The sequence below is a fragment of the Sminthopsis crassicaudata genome, chromosome 6 (genome assembly GCF_048593235.1).
Source record: "Sminthopsis crassicaudata isolate SCR6 chromosome 6, ASM4859323v1, whole genome shotgun sequence".
In the NCBI taxonomy this organism is placed as follows: Eukaryota; Metazoa; Chordata; class Mammalia; order Dasyuromorphia; family Dasyuridae; genus Sminthopsis; species Sminthopsis crassicaudata.
The window spans coordinates 178,976,976-178,989,820 of record NC_133622.1 but is presented as its reverse complement, the minus strand read 5'-3'; the positions used below and the strand labels follow the sequence as shown (position 1 = coordinate 178,989,820).

General features: G+C 38.9%; 1 protein-coding gene across 1 annotated transcript in view; it reads right to left on the bottom strand.

Annotated features, from left to right (window-relative positions):
- Positions 1 to 823: 823 nt before the first annotated feature.
- PPP2CB (protein phosphatase 2 catalytic subunit beta) overlaps positions 824 to 12,845 on the bottom strand; it is a 39,207-nt gene continuing 27,185 nt past the window's right edge. The window contains exons 3-7 of the mRNA XM_074272975.1: positions 9,949 to 10,122; positions 7,954 to 8,043; positions 6,634 to 6,795; positions 3,283 to 3,401; positions 824 to 1,518 (exon numbers count right to left, since the gene is read on the bottom strand). Of these exons, the coding sequence (XP_074129076.1) occupies positions 1,446 to 1,518; positions 3,283 to 3,401; positions 6,634 to 6,795; positions 7,954 to 8,043; positions 9,949 to 10,122 (618 nt within the window). The 3' untranslated portion in view covers positions 824 to 1,445. The remainder of the gene's footprint in view (positions 1,519 to 3,282; positions 3,402 to 6,633; positions 6,796 to 7,953; positions 8,044 to 9,948; positions 10,123 to 12,845) is intronic.

The following is a 12,845-nucleotide window of genomic DNA, read 5'->3' as shown; positions in this document are numbered from 1 at the left end:
AGGTGCTCAGTCTAATGGGAGAAACAACAGGTAAACAAGTATGTACAAAAGAGGTTACAGAAAGGACTTCTTTAGTACAGAGAAGGTACTAGAACTAGGAGGGCTTGGGAAGCTTCGTGTGGCAGGGGGAAAGCCAGAGAGGTCAGGAGTCAGAGCAGAGAAAGGAGAGCAATCCAGGAGAGGGGGACAGCCAGAGCTGAAAGATGGGAGGGTCTGTGGGAGGAACAGCCAGGAGGCCGATGTCACTAGATTGATGAGGACTTATTAGGGAGTGTGGGCTAAGGAGACTAGAAAGGTGGGGCTAGAGAGGTATGAATGCCAAACAGAACATTTTCTATTTGATTCTGGAGGTGACAGGGAGCCACTGGAGGTTATTAAATAGGGGGATGATTTGGTGGCTGACTGGAGGGGAGGCAGACAGACCCTGGGCCTGCACATATGCCATTCCTGGATGTATTAAAAAAAAAAAAAAAAAAGCTGTGTCTTCACTGCACATTATTGTAGTTCTTCAGAATTCATTTATTCATCTTCTATTTTGGCTTACAACCTAACTTTTTAAAAAATTGCACATTAAATGCAAGTATTCTGTATTATATTAATAACACAGATCACCTACAGAAATCAAAACCATAAATGGCTATATTCTTGCTAATTGTTAGCAAATGCCTCTTCTTATATTTGCTACATAATATCTCGAATAAAAGAGTCATCATTTTAAATGAGTTCATTTCCCTCTTCAGTCTGGGAAAAATGCTGACCCTGCAGCAGGTATTGCCCATGAGAAATTTCCTATCCATGTACACCACGGCAATTCAGGACAGTCTGGTTTACAACTCAAAGTTTATTGTTCCAATACACCCAAGAAGATGCAAGTACTTCTGTGACAAATATACAGAAAAAAAGGGAGACCAACACAGAACAGTCATTTAGCTTAAATGAAGGGAAATCTCTCTAAATGTTATGACAACGTACTCCCAAGGGGAATCTTCGCCTTTCTCCAGTTAAGTTAATCATACATTTTAATAAAATAAAGGGTGATGACTTATGTTAAAGTTAGTTTGTGCATTTTCTTTAAAAATAAACTCCAAATTCTATAATCCATGCCAGTTAAACACTAAAACTAAAATTTACATATTAATAAGCGCAAAAGGAGATGGAGGTATTAGTTACCTTTTCTGTTTGAACAGTCCAGAAGAAAACAGGGACTCCAAATACAGCAGGCAGGCTGACTGACTGACCGACCTAAGACAGGGTTGGGGGGGTGGGTTTCAGCCTCAGTGGGCTTGCTCAGTGCTGAGCGCACTACGGCACAGTTTGGTCCATGATGGGCACTGATGCAGATACAGATCCCAATTTGTTACATAAACATGTCTATTCTCATCGCTTTGTAAAAAAGATGCCAGGTATACTTCCAAGTATTTTTCATAGGTTTTCCCCAAAGCTGTTTATAGGAAGTAGTCTGGGGTGCGTCGTGTTACATGGGGCTCTCCACGACGGGGTGCAGGATCAAACTGCAGGCTATAGAAAGAAAAATACATAAAGTGGTTCAGGAGATGGTCCTTTGAGGGTTCTTTCAACCATCATTATTACTATAACAAACCCAATCTAAAGAAAATAAAGGACTAATTCTCTTTGCCCCCAGCTCCTTAATAGACTGAGGAAATGGGCAAGATGACAAAGATACGGGGACAAGTCAGCAGCCATCAGCCAGGCCAATGAGTCTCTGAGCCTCAATGTGAAACAAGATGTCACAAGGTCAAGTTGGGTACTTTCCTGGTTTCTTTGGGTACATTCTTAGGCTTTGATGGAAGTTGGGAAGAATACTGAAGTATGTTTTCACAACTTTACAATCACTTGAATACAAAGGAGCAAGAGTTAATTAAGGAGCACTACTAACTAATAGGGCTTCTTGCATGTTCTCATCTGGGCATGCTGGAAGTTTCCCTTTGGTCTGAACAGTACAGAGTGCATACACAACAATCTTTTCATCAATGACAATATTATTAGTCTACTTAGACATGTAACATGGGGTCTCTGGGCTTACTCTACCCTATAATGACTTATGAAGGACAGCCTCAGGGACATCCCATAGCTACATTGTGCTTGGTCCTTTTCACCATTTCTCCAAGATCCAAAAGGAACTTTGCATCATATTTTTAGCTATTTATTTTAACTTAATTGGACATCTCTAATAGTGAGGAAGTTTACTTAAATTAGCTCCTCTGTAACCTTTCCCCATTGCTCCTCCTTTTATCCTCTGGGGCTTCTTCCATGTGATAGCCCGCCAAATAAATGTAGACTGAGCATCTTCCACCAAGTTTTCTCTTTTGTACATTCCAAAGAACTCATGAGCTTGAAGCTCTTCCTCATGCTGGTAACCCTGATCTGGTGAGTCTCTAAATTAACAATGTCCTTCCCAAAATGTGGATCTAGTAAGGGGGATAGATACACAGGACTACAGCTCTTTGATCAAGAAAGGCTTTTCTTACTTAATAAAGCCTAGGACTACATTAGCATTTATGGCTGACATAACTCATTGTAAGCTCTTCTAGGGCACTAAAACTACAACATTTTTGCAAACGAAATAAAAGCATGATTTAGTAACTCCAGGTAACTTATAGCTGAAATCTTTCTATAGCACTTCCTTAAGTGGACAATCAGAGATTCCACTAATGACAGGTTAGTCAGATATACCCTAATCTGGATGAAATTAGACTAGCTCTTTGAAATCACAGCTCCATTTGTTAGATAACAAAACATTTCTTTAAGGATGGAATGTAGGCTTTTCGAGGAAGCAAGTTAAGCTCACTGACCTGCAGTTTCTATTCTTTTTCCTCTTTTGAAAATCAAGATTAACACCTGGTCGGGGCAGCTAGGTGGCCCGGTGGATAGAGCACTAGCCCTGAAGTCAGGAAGACTTGAGTTCAAATCCAGCCTCAGACACTTAACATGTCCTAGCTGTGTGATCCTGGGGAAGTCACTTAACCCCATTGCCTCAGCAAAAAGAAAGATTAACACCTGCTCTCTTCTAGTCTGGTCACTTATTCTATTCTCTGGGATCTTACAAAGCAACTATGTTGGTCAAAAATTATATTCAATTGCATCGATTCAATAAATGTTTATCAAAATGATTTTTAAAATAATTGCAATTTTCTTCTCTCCTCCTTATTTTTAATTTTCCTTTCACATATGAAGGAAATGTGAAAATGTTAACTTTTAATGTATGACTCTTAATTTTACTATTTCCATCTCTATTTTCTTTCTAAAACATGTGATACTTACAAAGAATATTTTAAAGTGTCATCTAGTTCCATAATAGCAGCCTGGTTCCCACAACGGTAGCAGTAATTGGGTGCACTGAAAATAGTAACCACGTTCCGATCATGACACCAATTGTATCCCTGAAACATTCAAAAAAACAGCATTATGAGTTATTGTTGTTTTTTAAAGGCTGAACATCACAAAGGAAAAATGAGAGGGGGAGCAGAATGGTCAGAGTGGCGGTGCTGGGAGCCACTAATGACACCTACAAATATAATCCTCAGCAGGGAGCCTGAATGAGTTAGACCAAAGTCCACAATTAATGAAGGAAGGCTCACAAAAAAAGTTCTAAATGAGACAGCTCTATTTCAAAGTGTGAAGATCTACAAATTATTGAAATCGTATGCAAAACCAAATTAACTTTTCTAAATCTTTAATAAGATACCTATTTTTAATTCATAAGGAAAACAGTGCTCTATGGACATACCAGGCAGTTTTCTGGAAAGAGCATGTTTAACTTATCCATGGCAAAGGCAAATAGCTATATTTTAACATTCAAGAAAAGGCTCAGTGTTGGTGTAGAAGTTATTACATCTTAGCTGACTATTTGTCAGAATAAAGTCAGAAAGTAAAAAGCTAGTAGAAAGAATAATGTAAAAGATATAGCATAAAAAGGGAACAATTAAATGCTGAATTACTTAGTCAAATAATTAATAATAAAAAATGAGAAATGGGTATCAGAAGTGGTATCATATAATCAAGGTCAACTGCCATAGGAAGACTACAGAAGTTTCCAAAATGCAGCAATCAGCAAATATCTGCTATATTTATGAGGCAGAGAGAAAAGGTGACAAGGATAATACAATAATTTAACCTGTGAAGTCATTGGTTAACTGTTGGGAAGGATAACGTATGAAGAGAAAGTGAAGGAGGAGCAGGATGAAGAGGAAGAGAAGGAGGGCGGCTGTCTTATAAAGCAGAAGTAAAACTAGCCTAAAAAAACTCCACAAAGACCCAATGAAGCCAAATCATCCTAAGGTTATTTAAAAACAAACAAAGATGGAAGGACAACAAACAGAAGAGAAAACAGAATCAATCCACAAAGACTTACAACTTGGTTCTACCACAGATGACCCACTCTAACCAAACATAGCCTGGAAATTCTGGACATGCTTATGGGAGAAGCAGAAGTCACACTCAAATATTACCAAAGACGGGAGAAGCATCTGGATTGGATGCAGTCTACCTAGAGATCCATACTCAAGGATAAGAAACTCAGGAGGCATTGGGAGGCCTGGCCTACTTGGAGGGGAAAATACCAAAAGTGTGGAAAAAAATCCCTGGTTTGTTTTTTTCTTTTTTTAAATGCAAAAAGTGAGAGAAAAAAAAAATCAACAATTAAATAACTTTCCTATCTACAAAAGTCTTAAGGAGTCATGGCTGTAAACCAAGAATCCTTGTGGAAACAGACTTTCACAAAAATGAATCAGCAATGGCACAAAGCCAAGCTCAGAAGTTAGCTCACTATGAGAGGCCTGACCCTCCAAACTCCAACTCTGACAAGCCTGAGGGGATGGCAAACATCCATTATTATAAATCTAAGGACAAGGAACTCCCTTAGAGTTTGTCCATACCCGTGTCTATGAACACATGATGCAGGTGGAAAATGAGTAGGACAGGAAGTTCCAGGTGGGTAGCCCCTGAAAGATGCCCACAGGCATCTTAAACTTCCATAAGCTCCATGTGGGCTGTTCTAGGCATTGAGTACAAGGGAAAGGATGTGGCAACCAATGAAGAACTCCTAAGAACAAAAAAGGCAGCATGGGGGGAGTCAATGGACTGGTCAGACAGAGATGACAAGATAGCCAGAAGGATGCATTAGCATCCCAGGATGCTGACAAGGGAATGAAAAGAGACTTGTCACATGATACAGGTCCCATGCTCAGCAATCTATCAATTCCTGCAGATGACATTTACTGGTTACTGTGACCTCAAGGGGCTGACATTCTACTGGACAAGTATACAACAAAACAACATCAATGACCCTTTAAGGTTTGTGAAGAGTGTTATATATGTGATCTTAATGGAGTCTTTCAAGGGCCAAAGGAACTACTGCCAGGATAACTATCATGTCTTTTTTTATAGATGGAGAAAACGAAGCTAAGTCACATCCAAACAGCTGTGCCCTGCGTTACAGACAGAAGTCAGACCCAAGTCGTTGTGACACAAAAGTCCAGCACAGTCCATAACGATACCTGCTTCTTGTTCACACAGAGTAACATGAGAGGGGGAGGGAGTGGGTCAGGGAAGTTAATTCTTGAACAAGACAAGGATGCTGGGGCCAGCAGAGATTTCTGAAAAGGGAGGCGTTTAGGTCCAGAACACTGACTAGAAAAAAAAGAAACTGAGAACTCGACAAAAGGAGTACAAAAGCTGTCCAAGCATCAAACTACCTGGAAATTAGAGTGCACCAAATAGAAGCTAGTGACTCCATGAAATAACCAAAGATATTAAAAGATTAAAAGAATCAAAAGACTGAAAAAATAGAAGAAAATGTAAAAGTACCTCACAGCAAAACAATTTACCTAGAAATATTTATAGGACCATACAGAATCAATAGAGCTAAGAAAACAATATACAGCAATTAGAAGGGCCACAGCCCAAAGATCCAAAGGGAATGTAACAAAGTAGTAAGGATTCATTAGGACTCAAATGAAGAGAAATGAGAGGACAATCTAATCCTCCATGTCTCCCTCTTCCCTACTCCTCCACACTGGAGGGGGAGACACATACCCAAGGTATGAGGTTTTCACAACATATGAGTCAATTGTGCTGATTTTTCACTCTCTTTTTCTTTCTTTCTTTCTTTTTTTTTTTTTTTTGAGTTTAAAAAATACTGTTTGTTGCATGGGATGGTTTTCTGAGAGTTACAGGGGGAAAGACAGGCTATTAAAAAAAAGAAAGACATCAATGACATTTCACTTTTTAAAAAAAGCAAAAAATAAATTAAAAGGAGGTTCCAAAAAAAGAAAGTGGGTATTTTTGCAAAGTTCGATATACATACTTCTCAGAACCAGCAGGTTTTTCCTTCACCCAAGGGAGAGCTGAATCAGATACATGGCTTTATAAGCTGCTGTTTCTTTCTTATTTACTAGAAGATGTAAAATCTTTTATTAATTCTATCCCTCGTAAATATATTGGAATAAAGCATTTTGAAGCAACACATCTTTCAATGTAATCCACCTTACCAAGGCATATTAGTAGCTCCCTAAAATGAGGAACGATAATTTTCCCCCTTCAGTTAACATAGAAGACCAGTCTCTAATACCCACTGACGGTGGAAGAAAGCGTCCTGCACACAAATCAGCCTACCTCCATCACAAGTTGGTGAGCACGGGAAACCAGTGTGAGGCCATTAGCATGGTTAAATGTTTCAGAAATGTCCTGTCCAAATGTGTAGCCAGCTCCTCGTGGAGAAATGCCCCATCCACCACGATCATCAGGATCGGACCATAACAGGTCACACATTGGGCCCTACCAAAAAAAACAACAATGTCACAATGCATGAGGAGGCCAGACTACCACTGACGTAGCTGAAAGGGCAAGCCTTGCATTACAGTTGTCAGCAGAGTGAAGAGTCTAGCACTGAAGGAAGCCGTAGTACTGGAATTTTTCCCTCACCTGAAACATTTCCCCAGAACACCATTCAGCTCTTTCTACTGATGATATAGTAAATTAACATAATTTACTTGAATCTCTATTCAGCTACCAAAAATACTCACTGAGTGTTCCAACTTCTTCCAAAGTTATCCTTGAGGATTCCAGGAATCTGGATGGGAGCTGGTAGGGAGTACTCAGCCCTTTCCTTGGGAGCTGCAGAACTCTCCTACAATCCTTCTCTCCCAAGACAAAACTTTTATTCTATTACTAACCTGTTTAGTGTCAACTTTTCTGTTCCTTTTTTAAAAGTCTCTGCCACTTCCAAGGTTTTCCATCTCTCCCAAAGTGTCCCCCCCTTGTAACCAATTAGGGTAGCCAAAAGCAACTAAATCTGACCACTCCACCAGTGGTTAATGATAGATGATGGTGGAAGTGACAGAGGAAGGGGCCTCCTGAGACTGACTGTGGCCACCTGCCTTCTGGTCTTCACAATCCACGTTCTCTTCTTAGGGGTCTCTGAAATGGAGAGCTGTTACTAACCTCCCTTGGTAGTTTCTGTCAATGTGTGATTACTCTGAAAGTAACTGCAAGTTTTCTGACTTAATTTCACACTGTTCCTTTGGCCCACTCCCTCATGTACATGGAAAACAATTTAACAGGGTTTCTCTCCTAAATATATCTCCATGAAGATATCTTCAGGCCAGTCTTTGGCTCTTTTGCCATCAGCCTGCTAAGCTCAATCCCCTTTAGAGATTTTGTCTGGACTGAAGCCCAAGAGAGAGGTAAAGAGGAAGAAGAATGAGCTTCAGTATTTTGAGGCTAGCAAAGGACTATGTTCCTGATGGCCTTGGAAAGTGGGGCCCAAGGAATTCCTATCTCACAGCAGAGCCCTTCAGATAGGACAGGTCAGTTCTCTAGTGAACTGGATTCTTGGGGCTGATGGAATACATAATGGTCTAGAGAAAGAGAACTTACCTCCTTTTATACCTGACATGGGTAGAATGCCACCCCCCAAAAACCTCTTAACTTTACCTCATGTGGAACTTCTTGCAGACGATCTAGGGCTCGGATATGATCCAGTGTATCAATGGATGGAGAAAGGCCACCATGGAGGCAAAATATCTTTAAAAAAAGGGGGGTGGGGAGCGGGCGCACAATTTTTTTTTTAGCTCACTTCTTGCCAAAATCTCATGAAAAATACCTAAATAATTTAAATCATGCATATCTTATCATAATTTTTCACCTTTTAAATTTAAATCCAAAATTTTATGATTCCCAAAAATCTTAATTATAAGAAAATAAATTTTCTAATGAGTAAGTACAATTAAATTACTTTATTACAGAGATTATTTTTATCCAAATATAATTTTCTTATATTCTGTGGTAAACTTGTATCACTAACTTTTAAAATTCCTTTTTACATAAAGACTAATAAACCTTCAATCATTATGCAGCCAGGTAGCAAATTAATATAGAATTAGGATGAACTGACTTCAAATCTTGCCTAAAACAGCCCCTCTCGCTGTGTGACTCTAGAATTCTCAATCTCTCTGTTTCGCAGTTACTTTATCTCAAAATGGAAATGAAGCACCTATCCCAAAGGTTCTTGATCTATGTGAAGCACTAACAAATACATAAATACATTCTACTATAGAAATGTTGGGTATTATTTCTATTGCTTTATCAGATTACTTTTTTTTTCTTCTAATAAATGTATTTATTTTTAATACACATTACTTTATGAATCACATTGGGAGAGAACATTCAAAGCAAAAGGGAAAAACCATGGAAGAAATAAAAAACCAGATTACTTTCTGTAAGCCATTTAGAATGTGGGCTCTCCAGAGAACTGCTTCCAAAGAGCACATTCATGGTGGTAAAGAACTGGCATGACTCTACCCATAATCCCAATAATTAAAAAACAGGGTGGGTCAGCACTGCCTTCAAGTTTCTCTCTCTATTAATGATCCATGTTTACAAGAGGCAGGTAAGGAGAAAGTGACCCCTGGAGAGACATCCCACCTCTCCCCTCCCCTCTCCCCCATATGATGATGCTTTTCTGCCAAATGATGAGCTCCTCCTTTAGCTTCTCCCTCCCCCAGCCATCTTGGAAGCTCAGGGCTCCCAGAGTAGTGAAGGACCTAGCAAAGGCAGATATGCACACATGGGGACAGCTGAGTGCTTCTCATCAATTTGCCTTCCTCCTTCTGGAACCAAAGGACAGAAGATGCCTGAAGGTAGGGACCAATTCTGCTCTGTCTTCTGGCACTGCATTGATCACAAAGCACTGCTCACAAGCAAGTGCTTATGAAGCACATGCTCATGGCTACCGCAAAGTTGGTAGCTTATTCCTGTCTGACCCTTATTAGTTGTAAGACCCTGAGCAAATCAAATCATGAGCTTCAGTTTCCTAATCTCTGAAATGGGGATAATGCTCCCTAACTTGCAGGACTATCCCAAGATAGTGGATGATACATGCAGAGTATCTTGCCAATGTCCAGGAACTAAATATTAAATTTAAAAAAAGGAGAGAGGTGGCAAAGAGCAGTAGATAGAGAGCTGACCTTGAGACTAGGAGAGATCAGGGTTCAAATCCTGCCAATGACACTGAGCCAAGTTACTTTTCCTTTACCCTTTCCCTTTAATTGCCAGTTACTATTATAAAAGTGAATAATAAGTGCTTTTTAGTTCCTGAGGCAGCTAGATGATACAGTGAACTGAGGCTGAGGCTTGTAGTCAGGAAAACCAGTCTCAGACACTTCATAGCTGAGTGACAAGTCACTGAACTCTGGGCCCAAGTTTCCTCTTCTGCAAAATAGGAATAACAGCATCTGCTTCCCAGGGTTATGGTGAATATCAAATGAGGTAATATTTGGAAAGCTATTAGTACAGTGCTAGGCACATAGTATGTCCTATAGAAATGCTCAGTCCCTCCCTTGTTGTTACAGGTACCAACTTTGCAGAATGATAGACCTGACAGAACTCCATTAACACATAGACACTACTTTAATTACAGTAAATACATACCTGTCCATCTACTAAAGCTGTGAGTGGGAGATAATCAAACAGATCAGTAAAGTATTTCCAAACATTGGCATTGCCATACTTCCTCAGGCATTCATCATAAAAGCCATACACTTGTGTAATTTGTCGGCTCTCATGGTTTCCCCTCAGTATTGTGATCCGCTCTGGATATCGCACCTAGAAAAGGGAAAGTGAATATAGCAGCCTGTTGAAGATTATTACATAGATTAACTTTTAGCCCAATTCTTTAATTAGTTTTTCTCTTCAGATGAAATTATAGCAAATTATTTTATAATAATCAAGAAAATCTCTCATTTCCTATATACAATTTTTTTTTCTTTTAAAAATCCTGTCAATTCTAGCTTTCAAATATCTCTTGGGTTTGGGTTTTCTCTTCCCACAGCACTACTATAGCCCTGGCTCATAGTTCTAATCAACCCATTACTCAATGGCTACAAAAAGACCATTTCTAGCTCTTGTCTCCAACCAATCTACTGTGCACAAGGCCACTGGTCTCCTTCATCTTTCTAAAACATCACTTCAATAATTTTGACCCCAAACCCAAAAAAGGATCAAGGTCCCAGTTTTTAATCTTCTCATTCAAAATTCCACTTTGTTGTCTTGAATTCTCTTTCTTGCTCCCCCAAAAAGGTATGGGCACATGGTAAGCATTCAATAAATACTTGTTGAAGAGTTATAACCATCAGAACACATTGACAAAGGACAGTGATCAATGGAAAACCGAGATGGGTACTAACATTTTTATTTTTCTTATGAGAAATATTCATAATTGGGAACCACTTTACCATTAATGAATCTGAGATATAAGAATAAAAACACAAAGAAACAGATCAAATCTATGATTTGATTTAAAAACAAAAACAGGAGGCAGAACCAAGATGGCAGAGAGAAGCCAGGACATTGCTTGAGCTCTCTCCCCTGCTTCCTGCAGAATCAACACTTAGAGCAAACCTCTGAACAGATTTTGAAGCGAACTCACAAACATTCAGGGCATAATAATTTTCCAGCTTAAGATATCTTGGAAGGAATTCAGGAAAGGTCTGTCTCATTTGTGCAGGGGAGAATGTGGCTGAGTGCAGGCACAGCAGGGGGAAATCTAATGGGAGGCTCTTAGTCAAAGTACAGCAGCATTGGCTACTCTGGCCTGGTTCAGAAGTGAATGCATCAGCAGGCCAGCAGGCCAACACAACCACAGAATACAAATTGTAAATGCTGGGATCCCACAAAATAGGCAAAGTCAGAGCAGTGGAAAAGCCTATAGCACCACTGGCTCCAATACAACAGAAAATCACTGAGAGGCCCCGTCCCACTAAAAAAAAAAAAAAAAAAAAAAAAAAAAAAAAGTTGGAACTACCTCCCCTGTGCCTTAGGAGCAGGGCCCAACTTTTAAAAATGAGCAAAAAAAGCAAAAAGAGCCCTGTCCATAGAAAGCTAGTATGGTGACAGGGAAGATCAAAGCCCAAACACAGAAAAGAACAGCAATGACAAAATGGCTACAGGTGAAGCCTCAAAGGAGTTGAAAAGGAGTTCAAAAGACTCTCTTGGAAGAGCTAAAAAAGGATCTTAAAAGAGAGATATAAGAAAAATGGAGAAAACAAATGAAAACTATGAAGGAAAATTATAAACGTTTTCTTTTTTCGGGGGGAGCCAACAGCTTAGAAAAGAAAGCATATAAAGCAGGGGTTTCTCAAACTACAGCCTGTGGGCCACATGTGGATGTTTATGCAGTTTGCCAGGTTATGGGAAATGGGCTGAGGGGCAGCGACAGAGTGTGAGCTTTTGTTTTTACTATAGTCCAGTCCTCCAACAGTCTGAGGGACAGTGAACTGGCCCCCTATTTAAAAGTTTTGATTTAAAAAGTTTGATATACCACTGATATAAAGTGACTGAAGAAAACAACTCCTTAAAAAAATAAATTTGGCAAAATGGAAAAAAATAGACTGAATTAAACAATTCTTTAAAAAACAGAATTGGTGAAATGGAGAAAAAAATACACTGAACTTTACATACAACTCCTTTAAAAATATAATTGGCCAAATGCAAAACCAAGTTAAAAAAAAAAAAAGCTAACCAAAGAAAATCATTCTTAAAGATTGGAATTGAATAAATGGAAGTAAATGACTCAATGGGATATCAAGAACCAGTCAAACAATATTTTAAATGTGAAAGGTATATTCCATAATAAAGGAATGGAGGCTTGGAATATGATATTCTGGAAGGTAAAAGAATTTGGACTACAATCAAGAATCAACTACTCAACAAAACTGAGCATTAACTTTTAGAAGAAAAGATGGACATTCAATGAAATAGGGGATTTTCTATTTTTCTGATAAAAAAGCCAGATCTAGGCAGAAAATTTGATCTTCAAGTACAAAACATAAGAGAAACATAAAAAGATAAACAGGAAAAAAAACACACTGATGTTTAAAGATTAAAATGTTTACATTCCTACATGAAAGATGATACTTGTAACTCTTGAGAACTGTATCTTTGTCAGGGCAGTTAGAAGGGATAAACATAGAGGGTATGGGCATAAATTGACTTCAATATGATGATATAAAGAAAAAACTGAAGGGTGGAAAAGAGGATTACACTGGGAGAAGAGGAAAGAGGAAATAACCTATTGCAGTAGAGGGAAAGAAGGGGAGGTAAGCATTGTTTGAATCTTAATCTCATCAGATTTGGTTCAGAGGGAATTTTATATATATAAATTTCAGCAGATTTTAGAGAGGTCTGGAGAGACTTACATGAACTGATGCTAAGTAAAGTGAGTAAAACCAGGAGCACCTTGTACACAGCAACAGTAAGATTATATGATGATCAATTCTGATGGATATGGCTTTTTTCAACAATGAAGTGATTCAGGCCAGTTCCAATGA